This window comes from Panthera uncia (genome assembly GCF_023721935.1).
Source record: "Panthera uncia isolate 11264 chromosome C1 unlocalized genomic scaffold, Puncia_PCG_1.0 HiC_scaffold_3, whole genome shotgun sequence".
Taxonomy (NCBI): domain Eukaryota; kingdom Metazoa; phylum Chordata; class Mammalia; order Carnivora; family Felidae; genus Panthera; species Panthera uncia.
Window position 1 is genome coordinate 13,979,367 of NW_026057584.1, and position 20,892 is coordinate 14,000,258.

At 38.1% G+C, this 20,892-nt stretch overlaps 1 protein-coding gene across 5 annotated transcripts in view; it reads left to right on the plus strand.

The window, feature by feature from the left end:
• CUL3 (cullin 3) overlaps nucleotides 1-20,892 on the plus strand; it is a 95,053-nt gene that overhangs the window by 72,887 nt on the left and 1,274 nt on the right. For all 5 annotated transcript variants that reach the window (XM_049615832.1, XM_049615831.1, XM_049615833.1 and 2 more), the window contains 7 exons: nucleotides 587-757; nucleotides 1,392-1,499; nucleotides 5,026-5,150; nucleotides 5,863-5,959; nucleotides 7,441-7,575; nucleotides 14,023-14,209; nucleotides 18,924-19,069. In XM_049615832.1, the coding sequence (XP_049471789.1) occupies nucleotides 587-757; nucleotides 1,392-1,499; nucleotides 5,026-5,150; nucleotides 5,863-5,959; nucleotides 7,441-7,575; nucleotides 14,023-14,209; nucleotides 18,924-19,069 (969 nt within the window). The remainder of the gene's footprint in view (nucleotides 1-586; nucleotides 758-1,391; nucleotides 1,500-5,025; nucleotides 5,151-5,862; nucleotides 5,960-7,440; nucleotides 7,576-14,022; nucleotides 14,210-18,923; nucleotides 19,070-20,892) is intronic.

Consider the following 20,892-nt stretch of genomic DNA (forward strand, 5'->3'; position numbering starts at 1 on the left):
CGGAAGAACAGACAAGAGGAAGATCACCATAGGAAAGACCATTTCGTCTTCCATATTTTTTAAATATATGCTTAATTGGCTATAATAGCATCTTACCCTTACTTAAAAGATGAGGGCAGGGGCCTTTTTAGTTTTTGAGCTACAGCCAATTATTACCCTTCTGCTTGCATGATTGAGATTTTGAATGAGCTTGCATCAAAATACCTGTCTTTTGCCCATATAAATCTCTGCCTAAATACTATGGAAAAGCATTGTAGTATTCTTTTTTGTGATTACAATTTCATTTCATTTGTTCTCAGTCATCCTTTACTGCAGCCATTATCACCTCATTGCTGCATTCAGTGGTAGCCCTCTAGGGAGGGGAAAGAACTCTGCCCTGGCCCCTGAACTGTGCTACACTAGATGAGGACTTAAGAATGGGGCTGCTCTGAAGGAGGAGGCACTTCTCCAGCTGGGTCCCTCCTTCTGACATCTCTCAACCAGCCTACATTTGTTATCAGTCTTATAACTGCAGATGAACTGTGGTGCGATTTTTGTAGAACTAAAATTTTATAATTACTAAATTGTCTTTTAATTGATTTTGCAGCTAACAGAACAGGAAGTAGAAACAATATTGGATAAGGCAATGGTCCTTTTTAGGTTTATGCAAGAAAAAGATGTATTTGAACGTTATTATAAACAGCACTTGGCAAGGAGACTTCTCACAAATAAAAGTGTTTCTGATGACTCTGAAAAAAATATGATATCTAAGTTAAAGGTAAGGTGTATATATAAACTGGAATGATGTGCACCTAACTAATGTTTGTTATGTGATTGAACGCCAACATGCGGTTAGAAAATGTTTAATTGATGTAAAATATTTCTGTAAATTAATAAAGCTAGATGTTTTACAGCAGATTGCACTTAGATTTGTTTAGGTTCTGAGACATTCAGAGTTTGCTGAAATTTCTCTTGGTGTGGCAGGATACATTCATGGAGATGTGGGGAAGGATTAGTGCAAGGGAAATACTAAAAAGAGTATCACTGTGTAGTTTCATTTTCACAAAGTGCGGTTCATAGACCACCTGTACTCATATCGCCTGGGGTGCCTGTTAAAAATGTAGAGTGCTGGTCCCTACCTTTGATGAGGTGTATTGGAATCTCCGAAAGAGTCTGGGAACCTGCATTTTATTCGTGGGTTATTCTTAAATACACCGTTCTTAAATCTGCTAAAGTTGGGTGCCCACAGGCATAGAGCAACTATTGGAAAGGTTTAGAAAGGATGTCAGTAACGTGGAAGAATTTTTGTACGTTCGCTCATAGAAAACTCCATTGTTAATTTATTTCTTTGCACATTTGCTGATAGAAAAATCCATGGTTTATTTGTGCATATTTGTGTTTTTCTTCCACAGACTGAATGCGGATGTCAGTTCACATCAAAACTGGAAGGAATGTTTCGGGATATGAGCATCTCAAACACAACTATGGATGAATTCAGGCAGCATCTACAGGCAACTGGGGTAAGATTCTCCATTAATTTCTACTTGTATGTGTGTATCTGTGTGAAGTCTTTTGTAATGGGCATTTTCATCCATGTATCAGATAACTGCTGGTGTCATTTCTTCAAATGTTGTTAGTGGCAACATTTGTATTGTCTGTGCATACTTTAAAGATCATTTTCTGCCATATAAGCATTTTGTTAACTTACTGTTAAAGTAGGTTTTTCTTTCTCTTCTAAAATTTAGTTTATCCTCTCTCCTTGAAGGAGTGTTCTGAAACTTTGATAGAATGATTTCACTGTCGTAACCATTACAGATTGTGAAAAGAATATGGGGCCTGGGCAAACTTGCTGAGTTTTACACTCTTCCTCTCACCTTACCCCCAGGATTGTGCTATCTTAGAATTGTTGCCTGACCTTCCTATACCTCAGTATTCTCATCCATAAGATCAGCATAAAGGGAGTCTGACATTCTCAGAGCCCCTAGGGAACGATCAAGAGTATAAAAATGCTGACATTAATGTGTTGTAAATGTGGTTTTGTATTGTGCCTCCTGGAAGACCGTAAAGCTGCAGCTTTAAACAGCTTTGGAGTCTGATGGGGTTTTTGTGAGGGTTTAATGAAGTTCAGAATTTTCTTTTTATTCTCTTTCTCTCCCCTCCCCTCCCCTCCCCTCCCCTCCCCTCCCCTCCCCTGCCCTCTGTTTTTCAGCTTCACCTTAAACTTTCCGTTTAGAGAAATCCACAGGTTTTCCCTTTTTTCTCAAGTGACCTTATACAACTTCGTAATTCAGACCTATGACAGCGGGGGCACCTGGGTGGCTCAGTCGGTTAATTGTCCGGCTTCAGCTCAGGTCATGTTCTCATGGTTCGTGAGTTCCAGCCCCGCATTGGGCCCTGTGCTGACAGCTCAGAGCCTGGAGCCTGTTTCAGATTCTGTGTCTCACTCTCTCAAAATTAAATAAACATTAAAAAAAAAAAAAAAAGACATAACAGCCATTTAAAAAATTTGGAGGTCATTTCCTCTGACATTTAGATATGAGACTATCATTTCTATTGGTCATCACAAGCCAAATTATGTGAAAATACCTAATTCTATAGAAATGGACATTTATATATATTAAGGCATTCTGACTTAGAGGAACTTCTGGTCTCTCTCCATTGTATATAGTTGTATGATTTGCCTCAAAGTTGATTGTGGAGAAGGGTTGAGAGCAGGAAAGATACAAGTCTGTGACAAATAGAAATTTGGTTGGGCAGGAACTGAATAATATTATCCTAGGTAGTTTTTTCTTTTTTAGATTATTTAGAGATTTATACTTAATTCTGAAACACTAATATATTTTCATGAGATATAATTATTTTTCCTGTTTATTTTTTTTCTTCCACTAATCTTACACATATATTTTTTTAAACGTTTGCTTATTTTTGAGAGAGAGTTTGTTTATTTTTGAGTAGGGGGCGGGCAGAGGGGAAGAGAGAGAATCTTAAGCAGGCTTCATGCCTAGTACAGAGCCCAGCGTAGGGCTCGGTCCCACAATTCTGGGATCAATACCTGACCCAAAATCGGGAGTCAGATGCTCAACAGCCTGAGCCACTCAGGCACTTCTCTTGTGTTTTTATTTTAAAAACTGAGAGATGGGCAGGAAAAACAGACTTGCTGTTATATTTCTATTTGTTTATGTCCGCAGGTTGTATCCTAACTTGTTAGCCGTTTCTGTTACTTCAGTCTCAGTACACTTGCCCTTGTCATGTACTGCTTTTGAATATACGGTGAATGTCTTCAAAATATTACTTACTAAGACAGCTAGGAAGAGGAGATGTAGACCACTAAAGGAATATTTCTTTGAGGTTCTTCCTTTTTTTCCCCTCACTTAATGAATAATTCATTAAATGCCTTCTATGCCAAGCACTGTTCTGGGCACTGGGTATACAGCAGAGAATGGAACAGACAAAATTCCCTCCCACGATGGAACTTACATTCTAATCTGGGTCACAGATGAGAATGAGATAAACAAGCACATAACACCTTAGCAGGTGACAGGTATTAGGAAATCTGTAGTGGCAGAGTGGTCAGGGAAGGCCTCCTTTAAAAAATGGCATTCTGAGGAAAGATTTGAAAATTAGCAAGATGTATGGGTATGTGGGAGAAGGGATTGAACCAAGTTGTGGCGCCATTACTGCCACCTGGAAATGTACCGCTGCCACTGCCCACCCTCTGTTCGTCATCTAAGAGTCTCCTGTGGTCATCTCTCCTGTGCATTATCTAAGATTATTAGCTTCGGCTGCTTGAGTAGTTCTTCAGGAGATCTGAGTGGGGCATACTTGTTGATATTTATGAAATTTATCTCCTTAAAAAAAAAATCTGTATCACTGGGGCGCCTGGGTGGCTCAGTCGGTTAGGCGTCTGACTTCTGCTCAGGTCACGATCTCACAGTCTGTGAGTTCAAGCCCCACGTCGGGCTCTGTGCTGACAGCTCAGAGCCTGGGGCCTCCTTCAGATTCTGTTTCTCCCTCTCTCTCTGCCCCTCCCCTGCTCACGCTGTGTCTCTCTCTCAAAAAATAAAGACTAAAAAAATCTGTATCACTAACATCCAGGTTAGATAAATATGGAATAATGGTTTAAAACAAGCTGTGAATATCAATCACAATATTTCATTTGCGCTTAAGAGTTCCTGTTGGGGCCCCTGAGTGGCTCAGTCAGTCAAGCGTCCGACTCTTGGTTTCTGCTCAGGTCATGATCTCGCAGTTTGTGAGTTCGGGCCCTGCATCAGGCTCCGTGTTGACAGTATGGAGCCTGCCGGGGATTCTCTCTCTCCCTGTCTCTGCCCCTCCCCCATACTTGCTCTCGCACGTGCGCTCTCTCTCTCAAAATAAATAAAAACTTTAAAAGTTACTGTTAATGTGCTTTCTTGTTTTCTTAGAAATTTGTTGATAAAGAAGAAAATACCTCACTGTGCCAGTAATGCTAGCATCTATTTTGTAGAGCTAGTTACCCATTATACAGTATTTGTGGAGCACACTTTGTAGAACTGGATCTGCAGCGTCTTCTGCAGAGGCTGTTAAAATAAGAACTACATGGAAAACATGAAAGTCTTGATTAATGTAGTGGAAATGTGAATGAGGTATTAGAAATAGGTTGTGTGTTAAGATGGTAAAAATATTTAAAAGTGGATATCCTTAAGATGAAAGATTTAGAATTTTCTCTAAAATGATACTTCCATGACACCTTGACGTTGTATCTAAAAAGACATAATGGCCAAAACTTTATCCTTCTCAGTGATACCGTTAACACTTTTGTTTATATAGTAAGAATTCTCTCTTGGTCATTATTTTAAAGCCAACATCTTAAACAATCATTGCAAATATTTGCCAGGATAATTAAAATTTGGGAAACACTGATGGATCTAGCCTTTAAGAAGTTGAGTTTTACTTGCTAGATGTTGGACAAGGGGCGAACTACTTGGATAACTCTAACACAGTGTCTGTATGGAACGGAAAACAAATCCTAGTTAATTTGCGGGGGACATCTTTTTATCTTTTACACAGGTATCTTTAGGTGGTGTTGATCTCACAGTCCGGGTGCTCACAACAGGTTATTGGCCCACTCAGTCAGCCACACCAAAGTGCAACATCCCACCAGCACCAAGACATGCTTTTGAGATATTCAGAAGGTAAACATAGATCAAACTTTGTATTTGTAAGTACACGTAATTGTCCAAAGTTGAAATAAACTTGAGCATTAGTGGGGCGCCTGGGTGGCGCAGTCGGTTAAGCGTCCGACTTCAGCCAGGTCACGATCTCGCGGTCCGTGAGTTCGAGCCCCGCGTCAGGCTCTGGGCTGATGGCTCAGAGCCTGGAGCCTGTTTCCGATTCTGTGTCTCCCTCTCTCTCTGCCCCTCCCCCGTTCATGCTCTGTCTCTCTCTGTCCCAAAAATAAATAAAAAACGTTGAAAAAAAATTAAAAAAAAAAAAAAAAAAAAAAAAAAAACTTGAGCATTAGTGGTGTTCCTGATTGAGGATGCCTGTACTTCATGTTTTACCTAATGTTCAAAAGGCGAATGTTTTCTTCATGCTGCTTAATGTGTGAGAATGAGTTGTGTAAACTCTTTTCAAAGGGCCAGTTTACTAATGTCTTCATCCTTAATGTATTTTGTATCGTGGACGTCTGCCCATGGCTTAGAACAAACGGATTGTTGGGTTACTGTGGAGAAAAGTGGTCTTAGGGACAGTAGCAGCTGATCTGCAGGCCAGGGGCAAAGTGTACTAATAGCAATTAATATTGCCCTTATACATAGACACTTGTTAAGGGTTATTATCCTGTAGTTTATAATTTCAAATATGTAAGTTACATGACTCTCTAAAACCTGGTTTGATTTGCTAAAGGTTTTACTTAGCCAAACACAGTGGTCGACAGCTCACGCTCCAGCATCATATGGGTTCTGCAGATCTCAATGCCACCTTTTACGGACCAGTTAAAAAGGTAACTATTGACAGTTGGAACATACTCACATTAAGTAACTGGAAATTAATTTATGGAATTGATTTCTGATTTTTGTTGACCTGGGTAATTTATGTATTCCTCTTATTTTCCTGTCTGTTTGAAATATTCACAAGGGGAAACTGGCTTTAACTTACTTCCTTCTGTTCTTTATTGGACACTATGAAGACTCAGTAGCCTTCCTTCAGGAACGTATAATAATATAATTGTGCATTTTATGTATAAGATTAGATTTGAGACAGTGTTGCATAAGCTAATAAAAGCTTATTTAAGAGCATACAAAGGTGTTAGTCCCTTTTCAGAATTCTCACATCTCCTATAATCTTTGTTTCCAGTAAATCAAAACCAGGAAAATTAACATGGCATTTGTGAGATGTACAAAATACTACAAAAGTATTTACTTTAAAAATTAGCAAGGCACTAGTGAATTGCTTTTGTTTAAAAAACGTAATAGCTTTTTTACATCCAACGTTGTGAAGTTTAGACTAATAACTTGCTTGCGTTGCTTGGATATCATTCAAATCAAAGTCATTTGCCTTCAAATAAGAAAGTAATAAATAATAAATCTTTTAGAAAAACATTAAAAAAAAAATACCTGAACTGTCATCTAGGCAGCAAATAACAGTTTTATTCTGTATTTTAAGAATAGTCCTAATGGTTTTATATAAGTTACTCTAACCCCCCCCCCGCTTTTTTTAAATATTGTTAATGTCTACACCTGTTCTAATTTTTATGCTTAAATGAAATGGAAAATATTCTTTACAGTTCATGTTTGACACTATTAAATATTTGAGCGTAAGTAGTAAGGTTATGGATACTAACAAACTCAGCTTTTAATTATTGCTTGCTTTTGTTTTGAAAGAGAGGGTTTTTTCCTAAATAATCATGTTTTCTTTTGAAGTTGGGTTAAATAGATAGTGGGTTTTAAAAAACAATTCGCGTGTTAATTGCTGAAGGCTTAACTTTCTACTTTGTACTTAAATCATAGAGCAGAAACAGGCTTAAGGATGGCAGAGATTTTTTTTCCCCTCATCCTGTGCTGTTAGTTGATCTTACTGTGATCAGACCACACAGACAGAAACCCCTATTACTTTTGGTAGGAGTATGATGACAGTGTTGTCTTTTAAGTCTTTTATTCCATCCTGAACCGTTAAAATAATTTTAGCTATCACTATAAGGAATCGTTGATTCGTTACTTGCTCAGATATATTAAAATGTTCATAATGGGGGAAAAAAAGGACGGTCCTAAATAATGAATGAGTGTGCATGTGTGTGTGCATGTGTGCGCATACGTACATACACACGTACCTGTTTTTTTTAAGTTCTATTTCCTTTTTATGTAGGAATAAGTTAGGCAGTTTTATGGGGACAGTTGGATATTACAGTGCTTATCTTTCAAACATACTGTTAAAGTTACCACGAGATAATTCTGTCTTGTTTGTATTTTTTAAAAAATGAAACAGGAAGATGGATCCGAAGTTGGTGTTGGAGGGGCCCAAGTAACTGGCTCTAACACACGGAAGCACATACTGCAGGTCTCCACTTTCCAGATGACCATTTTAATGCTCTTTAACAATAGAGAAAAATACACGTTTGAGGTATGTGTCGCTTATATAAATTTTAAGCAATTGTATTGTTTCTGATTCTCCCCGCTTACCAGGGGTCTTTATTTGAATAACCTTTAAAGTTATTATCATTTGAGTATTATTTTTATTAAGTAACCTTTGAGTACCGTTAGAGAAAACAACGTAAAATTGGGCGATGGAGCTATCTGACCATCGCATACTTACTGGCTCACATTTCATTTCATTTTTTTAAAAACCAGCTTTATTGTAGCATGAGTGTTACATGATAAAACATACCCCATCTAAGTGCATAATTTTAGGAGTTTTAACAGATCTGTGAACTTGTACAAGTGCCATCACAATCACGATCTAGAATATTACCCTCTAAATGTGTATACTCCTTTGCAATGTGTTCCAGCTCACTGTCCCAACGTTGCCAGTGATCTGCTCTGTATCACAATAGATGAGTTTCGCCTTGCTAAAATTTCCTGTAAACGGGATCATAGAATATGTGTTGTGCTTGTCCATCACGTATTTTTGAGTCGTCCATGTTGGTGTGTGTATGGTTTCAGTAGTTCGTTCCTTTTTATTGCTGAATGATATTCTGTTATACGGATTTACTACGTTTTCTTTACCCACTTACCTAGCGATGGGCATTTGAGTCATTCTCAGATTTAGGCTGTTAGGAAGAGAAAGATGGGTTGAACTTTTTAAGAGACGGCCAAACGATGTCCCAAAGTGTTGTGCTCTTTCACATTCCCGCCAGCAGTGTAGGAGAGTTCCAGTTGCCCCATATCGTCTCCAGAATTTAATACTTTTAAATTGTAGCTGTTTTATTTGGTGTGTAACTGTATGTGACTGTGGATTTAACTTGCCTTTCCTTGATGGCGATCAAGACGCAGAGAATCCTGGGTGTGTTCCTGTGCCACTTACATGTCTTGTTTGGTGAAGCGCCTCTTCCTGTCTTTATTGGGTTGTTTGGAAAGCTTTTTACAAATTTTGGATACAAATCCTTTGTCAGATCTGTGTGGTATGAATATTTTCTCACACCGTCACTTGCCTTTTCATTTTCCTTAAATGATATTTTTTGAAGAGCAGTAGCTTTTAATATTGAAAAAGTCCAGTTGCCACTTTCCTTTTATAGTTCATGGCTTTTGATATCCTGTCTAAGAAATGTTAGAATTTACTTACAAAAAATAAGGTAAAAATTAAGAATTATTTCCCCCCACACACAGATATTCAGTTGTTCATTCCATTGTTCTTTGTCCAAAGCATTGTTCTTTTCCCTTTGAATTACCTGGCACCTTTATGAAAAAAATCAATTCACCATATATGTGTGGGTCTGTTTCTGCACTCTGAGCAGTCAAATCTGATCGCTTTGTATGTCTAGTGCTAGTTTTACACTATCTTGGTAGTGTCAAATTTCTTTTTTATACCCATCTTTTTTTTCTTTCCTCCACCAAGACCTCTGATTACGTTAAATGCAATTAGTCTTTTCCCATGCCTTTAATAGGTACGTTGAGTGGAAATAAAGATCATGTGATTCTTCCTAAATTTTTTTTTAAATGTTTGTTTATTTTTGAGAGAGAGACAGAGTATGAGAGGGGCGGGGTAGACAGTGAGAGGAAGACACAGAATCTGAAGCAGCCTCCAGGCTCTGAAATGTCAGCACAGAGCCTGATGCGGGGCTTGAATTCAGTAGCCGTGAGATCATGACCTGAGCTGAAGTCGGACACTTAACCGATTGAGCCAACCAGGGGCCCCAAGATCACGTGATTCTTAAGTGTAAATTTAAGATAAAAGCTGTAAAATTATTGCCATATTTATTCTTAATTGAAAGCTAATTTTCAGATACCGTGAACATAGAAATAAGTTCACTTGAAGTTTAGGGCAGAATTGAATTGTAGATATTTTTGAGAGAGAGAAAGCTTAAGAAGGCTCCACGCCCAGTGTCCCAGCACTGAGCCTGACACAGGGGTCAGTCGCGTGAGCATGGGACCATGACCCGAGCCAAAATCAAGAGTCAGGTGAGCCACCCAGGCACCCCTGTAGGCCTATTTTATACCTACCTTCATGCTTGCATTTAAGAGATTATTGTTTTTATGGGATACACCTAAAAGAAATGCTTTGAAACCCAAGTGTTGTAGGTCTGGTGGCTAAGCCAAGAGGTCTTGGTCTTATCTATTTCCAGGTGTGTCTTACTTACCTAGGTGAGTAACCTCAACTGTCCAGTGCAAGTTACATATGATTTATTTAGTCCCAGGGATATTAATTAAGCAAGTATTGAGGACCTTGCTCAAGTTGTAAGCCTTTTCAAACAGGGGTGGACTTAAATGATCTCTAACAGCTTGACTGTTGTAATCTGCAGCTACCATGGGTAATATATTTTAAGCAAAATAAACTGCTGATAAATGCTAATTAATGCTGGTTTTCAGTCCTACTTTATAAAGAGCTGGTGAAAATAATGAGACAAAACCATAAACTCACTTTCTAAAGCCATTATTAGAATTGCTAGTAATTTTAGTGGTTCGGGCTTACTCTTCTCTTTCCCAACTGACTTGGGATCACTGATACTAATGAGCATCATTAAGTAGAGGGTAAAATTAGGCAGAAAATTCCTCTAATATTTCAAATGTTAGCTAAGTAACAAACCAGATGCCTGAGCATAAATGGCATATGTAGAATGCCATTCCTGTGGCTCCAAAGCCTTCTGGCTGCTTGCATCTTGAACAGGGGGCATTGTGAGAAGGCACTTGAAGTTTGTACTCATACCATATGTTGCATTCTAGTCTGCTGTGTAAGCATTATTAGCCGGCTCTTTTACACAACTCACCTCCACAAATTAGAGAGGATAGTTGAAAGTAATACTTTAAAAGGAGGCTGATTTTTTAACTCTGAATACTCTTTATAAATTCAGTAAAACGGTGTATGTGTTATTTAATGCTACATAACACATCTCAAAACTTAAGTTTAAAACAGCCTCTAACAATTTATCATCTTTCCTGGTTTCTGTGGATTAGAGGTTTAGGAGGAGCTCATTTGGTGAGTTTTGGCTCACATGTTCTCATGAGGTTGTGAAGATGTCACCTGGGGCTTCAGTCATCTAATGTTTGTGCCTGGAAAATACACTTCCAAGCTGTTGGAATATTCTTCCTTCCACGTAGCTGGCAAGTTCATTTCAGCTCTTGATAAAAGAGGTCTCCGTGTCTCTTCACGTGGCCCTTACCACATAGCTGTTCAGTTGTCCTTGCATACCAGTGGGAAACTCTCCCTAACCCGAGCCATCCAAGAGCCCCGGGCAGAACCTGGCATGCCTTTATGACGCTAGCCTTTGAAGTCGCATACGGTCACTTCTTATTTTCTTGATCACCCAAGTTAGCCCCAATACTGTGAGAGGATCACACAAGGCTAAAACATACCAGGATCATTATGGGCCATCTCAGAAGCTGCCTGCAAAAGGTGGCATTTATATGTTGTGTCACATTTCATCCATGGTAGTCAAGCTGCTGAAGCTGTTTCTCTTTTTATGTATTTTTTTTAATGAATAGAAGTTTGTTATGGTTTAAAACAGCTAAAATCAGGAAGTACATAAAGTGGTAGTTTCTACCCTAGATTATAGTAACTAGCATTTGGTTTTTGAAAGGCATGTAGATATTAATTAATATATATTTTTCTGAATGTTCTTTATTATACTTCTTAAATTTTCTTGAGAGTGAGTCTGAAATATAAAAACTAGTTATGGATAATAGCAAAATTAATGTTAGACAGTAGCACTTAAATAGAAATCAGTTAAAAACCAAGTGATAATTGGTATCTCATGAAGAAGTGCTAACATCATTAATAACATAATTTCACATCATAGAAAGGAAAGTGTTTGGGAATACAAGGTGAAATAGACAATTTGCAATCACAGAAATCCTTCACAAATGTCCTGACAAGACAATAAAAAAGATCTTCTAGAAGATTTGAATAATATAATTAGCAAATTAAAATTGAAAGCTATACAGAGAACTTTCAACTCAGAAAGCAAAATACACCTATTGCTCTTGGAAATATGTGAGGTTGACATAACCTTATTACTAAAAGTGAACAAGGAGAATACAAAAAAGAAAAAGCTATAGGTTATTCAACTTTAAGTGCACAAATCTTGGGACGCTTGAAGTGGCTCAGTCAATTAAGTGCCTGACTCTTGATTTTGGCTCAGATCATGATCTCATGGTTCATGGGATCAAGCCCCACATCAGGCTCTGTGCGAATAGCCTCCTTGGCATTCTCTCTCTCTGCCCCTCCCCAACTCGCTTGTGCTCTCTCTGAAAATAAATAAGTAAACTTAAAAAAAAAAAAAAGAAATGCACAAATCTTAAATAAAATATTGGCAAGTCATACTCAGCAGCATATTGAAAGAATGATTCCGTGTGTCCAAATAGGATTTATCCCTGGAATACAAAGAAGGAATTTGTTAACATAATGAAGGTTTCTTCTCCTCCTTCATCATCATCATGATCATCATCATCATCATCATAAAGTTAACTGAGCATTTGCTGTATTGCCAGACTTTTCAAGGAGAAAATCAATTAATGATTTCTATAGATATACAAAAAGCATTTGTAGTAGTCAGTCTTCATTTCATATTTCCAGGATATGGGGGACTCTTAGCCACCTAAGAATAGAATGAAATCCCCTTAATGTCATAAGGTTATATCTAACGAGAGACCTAATAAGCAAGCAGTAGTTAGTAGTAAAATATTAGACCTCTGCCCATGAAAGGTAGGAACAGATTTTAGGATATCTGCCTAATTATTACTATTATTCAGCATTGTTCTGCAGGTCCTAACACTAAGAAAAAGTGAAATTTATAAAATATCAGGAGTTGACAAAATTTGTAGGCAGGGTGATTGTCAACTATGATAATCACCTGGGAACATTCTTATAGAAGAGTTCAGATGAAAAATCAACTTTTATATAAAAATCAGTTAATCAGAAAATAACTTGAGGAAAGCAATATTTTAATAAGAATCATCATCGTTTCCTAGGACTCATTCTAGCGAGAAAGGTAGAAGACTTCTACCAAAAAGGTAATAAAGCAAAAGAAAATGAAAGGGTACATGTGCCAGAATGGGAAAAGTACATGTTACAGAGGAGGTGTCCCATTTATATTTAACATTAATACTGGTGTATTAATGGGCATGTTCCTGTACATACGCATGTGTGTATGGATTTGTATTCCTGTGTGGATATGTAGATGTATAGGAAAAGTCCTAAAGGATGCACACTGAATTGCAATAGTCACCTCTGGGAATGATCTGTAATTGTAAAATATCACCTAAGAAGGAGTTTCTAGTTTTCTCTCAGTATGACTAAACAATAGAATATGTGATTAAGTCACTTGTCACACATAATAATAATGATAATCAACATTGTAATAGCACCTATTTAATTTGCCAGGATTTAACATTTATAGTATTTGAAATGGCTAAAGTATGGAGACATACAGAGATCATTTGAGGCAAAGGAATGTGCTTCATCATCACTAAAATTCGCGTTTCTTTCACTCCTCACTGATAGTCCTTTAGAGAAACCCACGCTGGTGCTCAGACTCCTGTGAAAGAGAGAATGACTCTCTCCAGATCAGTTACACGATCAATATGCCTATTCTTCCTGAGCTGCTCTTGAGAAAGAATAGCTTTTACACAGCAAATCAAAGCGATCTGCCCTGCTGTGAAGGCTGGGTGGCATCATACATCTGTAGACATGTAGGAACTACATCGTATACATGTACAATTCCCTTCCTGTCCCGTGGACCAGAGAGGAGCATGATGAATCAAGACATTACACATTCATTCTTCTCTAAACTGCTTTTGTTTGTACTATTGCATTTTATTCATACCATGGTAAGAAGCAAAAATTATCACCTGGACTTGAAAACATTTCTTACTTTTTTTCATGTTTAATGTTAATTACCAGGAATTTATGTTTTTTTCATTTGGTCATACAGGCAGTAAATGGTCAACACGGATTGTGAATTTTGATTATATGGTAGAATGCCTTAGCTTTGGGCTGACTTTGCTTCTTTCTAGAAAAGAAGTTGCTGAGCAGAAGTAGTGTGGGTCCACTTGTAGGATCGTAGAGCTTTTCCAAAAGCAATCGTGTTTGTTAACACTTTGTTTCGTTTTTTTTTTTACTTAAATAGTAGAGCAGGTCCCAAATAATCTCTGCTGGATGACATTTTTAGACTAGGCCTTATATCTCCTGAAATAAAAAAGTACATGTCTTTTCAATATTTTGTGATTTGAATCACCTTTTCCTCTAGTTCAAATAAGTGAGATTTTAGTGAGGTGTCCTAATAATCAGGGAATTCTTTGTTGTAAATTATTTCTTTCATGTAATTATCTCTCCTGTTTGGTTGATTTTACTTAGTAATTAACTGATCTGCTTTAATCTTTCAGAAAGTCTAATTCTGTCAATCTGGTGAAATTTCAGGAAATTCAACAAGAGACCGATATCCCTGAAAGAGAGCTTGTTCGAGCCCTGCAGTCCCTCGCCTGTGGTAAACCAACCCAGCGGGTTCTCACGAAAGAACCCAAGTCAAAGGAAATAGAAAATGGTCACATATTTACAGTTAATGATCAGTTCACATCCAAACTACACAGAGTCAAGATTCAAACAGGTACCTGGAATTATATTTTTCCTCTGAAAAAATTATTATCTGTTGGATTTCTTTCTTCAAAAGCAGTACTGCATTTCTGATGCTGTGTGACACGTAGGTTTAAGGACTAAAGCAGCTCTATTCATATGTGTTCCTGTCAAAATACAGTTGAATCCAAGTACGGTGAGCGTTTTAAAAAGTAGTTTGTAGTGTGAACAAGGTATTTATTTCCATTTGGTTTTCAACAGGTTAAATACAATTTTGTTATAGATTAGTATTTATAAAATAATTGTTTTTAATTGGCTGAGTTAACTAATGATGGACATCTTTTTTAAACTGATTTACAAATTTGTCAGAGTTGGGGGTTATTTATCTAAAGTTTGATTTTTAGATGCAGCTATTTATGTTTTGATGGGTATTTTTTAAGTTGCAAAACCTTAAAAACCCATATTATCTCTCATTTAAAAGCTTAGAAATGACCCTATTGTGAACAATTTTTAATGTGTTTATTTTTAATTAATAATGAGCATCCTGTTTATTATATACTTAACATAGTGTACAACGTGTGTTTTCTATGTATTTAAGGGGAAAAAGCACTTTACCTTTGCTCATGTTTAAACCTCTAACATAGTTTGTTCCCTGATTTCAAAATTACTATTAGATAAGCTTCACAGGACTGACTCATCCATTACAGCTCTGTAGTCTTTGTAGAAAAATAGTATTTTAAAATAAGTTTAAAATGACTGTAGTTTCTTTAACTTTAAAAAATTGTGTTTATATTATAAGAGTCTTTTAAAAATTATTTTAATGTTAAATCTGTAACTGATTACCAGGATACATTAAAAAAACATTGTATACACACTTCTACTGACCTTTTTGGCCCTGATTGGATTTGTATGCTTTCTGAAGCAGGGTGGTGTCTCTTTTAAAGCATTGCCTAATTTGTCCCATATTTGCAGACCATATCATTGTACCTTCATCACCAAAAATAGCCTCATGTTTGGACACAGATGTAAATTGAAAATAAAAACAGAACTATGCTTAAAAAGTCATGGAATAAAATATCTTTTTTTCCCCAGTGCAGGGCATAAGACTTTACAGATTTAGGTAGATACAGGTGTTGGATTTCAGGACTTGTTTGTATTCTAGATTTAGAGGAAGATGTATGGTGATACATAATCTGAATTACCAAACCTCACCCTGCTTTACCCTAAATAAGTAACTCTATAATCCTAGATTCCATTATGTCCAGCAATAATAATTTCAGATACTATTTTTGTTCTCAAAAAGAAATAGTCTTCTCTCTGGATTTTTAATTTGGGGTGGCAGTGGTTGTGTGTGTGTGTTGTGTGTGTGTAGTATTTTAGATCTGATGAAAATAGAATTTTTTATTTTTGATGTTAAATGTGTGTATATAACACTTTAATTAAAATAGGAATACAGTTCTGTATGGTAAGGAATTCAGCTAGATCTCTTAAAGTTCTTTTCAGCTATAAAATTCTAGGAAGAAATAATGTTTTCATTTAGGAACGGCACTTAGATTATCATGGCTCTTAAAAATATTTTGTAGAAGTTAAAATTTTCTTTCTGGTGATAAGTATGTGACCACATGGGTTTTTCCTAAGTTGTCAAAATACATCCTTGCCTTTTGGCTCATAATCGAAGATGCAAAGACTCTGTCCTAACCTAATTATGCTGCTCTTACTATAGTCAGGAATCGAAGTTTAGACAAAGAAGTTAAAAATATTACTCAAATAATACAACCTTTGAGAAGAATTAGATTTCACTGGGCCCCTGGGTGGCTCAGTCGGTTAAGTGTCTGACTTTAGCTCAGGTTGTGATCTCATGGTTTGTGAGTTCAAGCCCCACGTCAGGCTCTGTGCTGACAGCTCAGGGCCTGGAACCTGCTTTGAATTCTGTGCCTCCTGCTCTCTCTGCCTCTCCCCCGCTGGCATTCTGTCTCTCTCTCAAAAATAAATAACCATTAAAAAAAAAAAAAAATTAGATTTCACTGTAATCTACAGCAATTTCCATAGTTAACAGTTTTCCCCACCACTGCATCCCACTTTTCCCCAACCCTTTCCCAGATATAGCTAGATACATCTGTACCCCCTTACACAAGCATGTGCCTCTGTTATGTTCTTCTTAAGGGAAGGGTATTGTGCGAGACTGAGAGTGAGCTTCTGCCCTCACGTTTTAAAAAACTTCCTAATCCAGTGTGTATCACCACAGCCTTCCCATTTATCTTGGAATATACCTATTTAGGTGGTCACATCTAGCAGAACACAGTAGATTGTTTTTTAAAAAATTGTTGGGGCGCCTGGGTGGCTCAGTTGGTTAAGCGTCCGTCTTCAGCTCAGGTCATGGTCTCGCGGTCCGTGGGTTTGAGCCCCACGTCAGGCTCTGTGCTGACCGCTCAGAGCCTAGAGCCCGTTTCAGATTCTGTGTCTCCCTGTCTCTCTGACCCTCCCCCGTTCATGCTCTTATCTCTCTCTTGTCTCAAAAATAAATAAACGTTAAAAAAAAAAAATTAAAAAATTCTTTTCTCCACCTTTTTATTTTAAATATTTTCAAATCCATAGAAAAAGTGAGAAACACGATAATGGACAAAGGTATGTATGGCCGTCACCTGTATTTATGAGTCATTAAATTTTTTGTCCCATTTGCTCCGGTGCCCTTGACCCCACCCTCCCCCTTCATATGTGTATATATTTGCTACAGCATTTTAAATTAATCTGCAAACATTACACTCCCCCACCCTAATACTTAAGTATACATTTATCTCCTTAGAATAAGGTATTTTCCAAAATAATTGTAATACTGTATCACACCCAAGAAAATTAATAATTCCATAATACTTATTTGTATAAATAAATATTTTATACCACCTCCACTTACTTGTCCACAGTTGCCTCAAAAATGCCTTTCTAGGGGCACCTGGGTGGCTTCGTCGGTTAAGCGTCTGACTTCGGCTCATGTCATGATCTCGCAGCTCATGTCCATGAGTTCGAGCCCTGTACCAAGCTCTGTACTGCCAGCTCAGAGCCTGCAGCCTGCTTCAGATTCTGCATCCCTCTCCCTCTCCCTCTCTCTCTCTCTCTCTCTCTCTCTCTCTCTCTCTCTCTCTCTCTCTCCCTCTCTCTCCCTCTCTCTCTCTCTCTCTCTCTTCCCCCCCTTCTCCTCCCCTGCTCACACTCTGTCTCTCCAAAATAAACATTAAAAAATAAAATAAAATGCCTTTCATATCTTACTCTTTAGGTCCAGGATTCAGTTAAGGTTTCCCCATTACATTGATTTTTATTTACTCTGAGTCTGTCTGTCTCTCTCTCTCTCTCTCTTTCTTTCTTTCTCTCTCTCCCTCTTCCTCTCCCCCTCCCCCCCTCTCTCTCTCCCTCCCCCTCTCTTTTTTAATGACGTTGGCTTTTTTTGAGTAAAAACATTATTCTTTCTTAGGAGGTCATTTTAATCTAATTCTTCTCTTCTTAAGATACTGATTATCTTTAACTTGGAAAAAGGTACTGAAAGAATTCTTAACCAAGGGATTCTAATTAGAAACTGCTGAGTAGGGGCGCCTGGGTGGCTCAGTTGGTTAAGTGTCTGACTTCGGCTCAGGTCAAGATCTCGCGGTCCGTGAGTTCGAGCCCCGCATCGGGCTCTGTGCTGACAGCTCAGAGCCTGGAGCCCGTTTCAGATTCTGTGTCTCCCTCTCTCTCTGCCCCTCCCCCATTCATGCTCTGTCACTCTCTGTCTCAAAAATAAAAAAAAGTTAAAAAAAAAAAAAAAAGAAACCGCTGAGTGGACATACACACCAGAATGATCTTCTGAACTGTACAGTCTGCTCTCTTGTGGATGTGCCCGTGCCTAAGCCAGCAGTGTCTTAGGCGGTTCTTTGTAATTTTCCAATTTCTGCCTCCCAAAACTTCATTATCTATCTCTTATTGATGACCAGATAAACAAAAAATCTGTTACTTTTCTTTTTCTGCTACTTCAGTGAGAGCAAAGTTTTAAGAGAAAGGGACTTCAGTATTTATTCCTGAGCAGTTGCCTTGAAGACAGTAGGCAATAACAGAGTAAGACTTCTCTTCTCCGAAAGGTTGGAATGTACTATGCATTAGTGATAGTGAGATTGTGACATAAAGAAAAATTAAGACGTACGATAAATTGTTTAGATAATCTGTGAGAGGAACAAATAAAGTATTTGTTCTGGAGTTCTTTCAGCTGACATCCCAGTGGTGCTTTCTCATTATTTAAATTGAGCTAACTACATCTTGGCAATATAGAACTCTTTCCTCCTCTTAAGATATCTTGACGTTATGTTGGTAAAGTACGAGTTGACCTCTGGAAGTCACAGCAATGAAAATTATTTACTGATAATTTTTCTATTAAATATATCCAGCTACCATTTTTCTTCCAGGAGAGGGATCATTGTATTTAATAAAAACAAAATTGGTTTTATTATCTCTGTAAAATTAAATTCTTAATACTTAAAAAGAATAAGCAGAATTTTTGTATCAGTGATCGTTACTTATTTAAATATTTGTGAAAATAAACGTTGAAGTAGGCCCCTTTGAATGTTCTTCTTGAATGTTCTCTTCAATGTTCTCTTGAATTAATAAGTGTATGTGTATACTCAGGTTGAAATGGGCCTATGTGGATAATACTAAATTATCTTTGTCTCTAAACTACATTTTTTGCATTACGTGGTAATTACATGGTAAATGTCTTTGTCTTTTAGTTGCTGCCAAACAAGGTGAATCTGACCCAGAAAGGAAAGAAACGAGGCAGAAAGTAGACGACGACAGAAAACATGAGATAGAAGCTGCTATAGTGCGGATAATGAAGTCCAGAAAGAAGATGCAGCACAATGTATTAGTAGCAGAGGTAAGGGCGCTGCGGGGCTAGATCAGGGTCGAAAAGGCAAAATAATACTAACGGTTCAAATTTAGGGAAGAACTATATTCAAGTTATTTTAAATCTAATTTTAGAATAAGGAAACCATAGTCAGGTAACACTTACAAAGTATGGCACTTACTTGATAACTGAGTACAGGGGTACATCCAGATATGTGTGCACTTTGAGAACTAATGTCCTTGTAATAAAAGTAATAGAATATTGTCACTTGAAGATTAAAAAAATTTTGCTGCTACTTAATGCTTTGATGTTAAACAGTCTACTTTTATTTCCAAAAATAAATAAACTTACCATTTATTGAGTGAGTGCTTACATACTATAAATTTGGAAATGAAGAAGGGGAAGCCTCCTTGAAAGGCCATTGAAATGATTAGGGCTGAATAAATATTGGTAGAGGGAGGGGAGCTGTGTGAAGACAAATGGGAAGTCACCATTTACCGACTGGCCGTCCGTGGGAAATGAGAGGAGTCGAGCACACGTCGGTTTCTGGCTAAGGAGGAGGAGGGACAGTGTGCCGCTGTGTTTTTCATGTCCGTGAGCAGAATTTTGCACAAGCTGAGTTTATATCACATGGCAAAGGAAGAAAATTACAAGAGTGATCGGTCAGGAATTTTCAAAAAGTGAAAAAAGTCAAACACTTAAGACCTGTTGGCAATTAGGTAACTCATGGGTTTTCCCGGGCATTTGCATTGTTCTGGTAGAGTGGACATCTGCTGGCCGGGCCAGAGGAAGGAAGTGGAGGGGAAACCAGGAGAGTGCCTTGTCCTTCAAGACGTTGGCCCATGGGAAAGGGCGCAGAGCAAACCTGGAGGACTGGGTGTGAAGTTGAAGCGTCCTGGATTTTGTTTTTCTGGCGGGAAGATACTCCCCGTGTCTAAACGCTAAGGTTAAGGAAGGAAGGGAAAGAAGACGGGATCGAGGGACAGTTGACGTACAGAGTCTAGGAGAGGAAAGGAGAGCGAGCTGTGTAAAGAGCACAGGTGGATGGTAGGTGTGTTAACAAAGATGCTACTGATTGCGCCCCTCTTGGGACCCAGGGCAGGGTGCAGGGTGTGTGCTATTCAAGGGTGGATACGAGTGTGAATAAATGTGTATGTGTAAGGAGGTGGGAGTCGAAGGAACTGTGTGCTGAAGTGGTCTCTCTTCCCTGCGTGAAACGGGATGTGAGGGGATGGTGCTCAGGAACTTGCTGAACTAGAACACATTAAATGTATGTTATCAGTCTATACCAGAGATTGGCAGACTTTTTTCAATGGCCAGTTGTAGGGCGAAAGCAGCCACCAGTAACAGTTAAGTGTGGCTGTGTCCCAGGAAGAATTTAGAAAAACAGGCAGTGGGGCTGTATTTGGCCTGTGGGCTACATCTTGTTGATTCCTGGTCTGCCCAAAAGGTGTAAAAACAACTTTACCCTGCAGGGAACCGAGTAGTAGGTTTTGAATGATGTCGTAAACGTGGAACGGGTGTTTGTGGAAGAGAACCAAAGGAGTCTGGGAGTTGAGGGTACTGTTGACAGTATAGCTGAAGTGATCCAGACCCTGTCAAGAAGGAGGTAAGGTCAGAAGAAGTTACTGGTAGCTCATAAGGAAGGGTCAGAGGGTGAGAGATCTCAGGTGGGTTGGGAACAAGTGTGTTGATAGTGGAGTGATAATACTAGAAAGGAGATAGATTTTAGTTGGAGAGGGAAAGTACTGAAGTTTCAGATTTCAAAGAATTGTCAATCCATTGTGGTCTTGGGGAAATGATCCAACAGGAGTAAAAAAAGGAAACTGGCTTGTGGGTGGATAGGTGTTCTG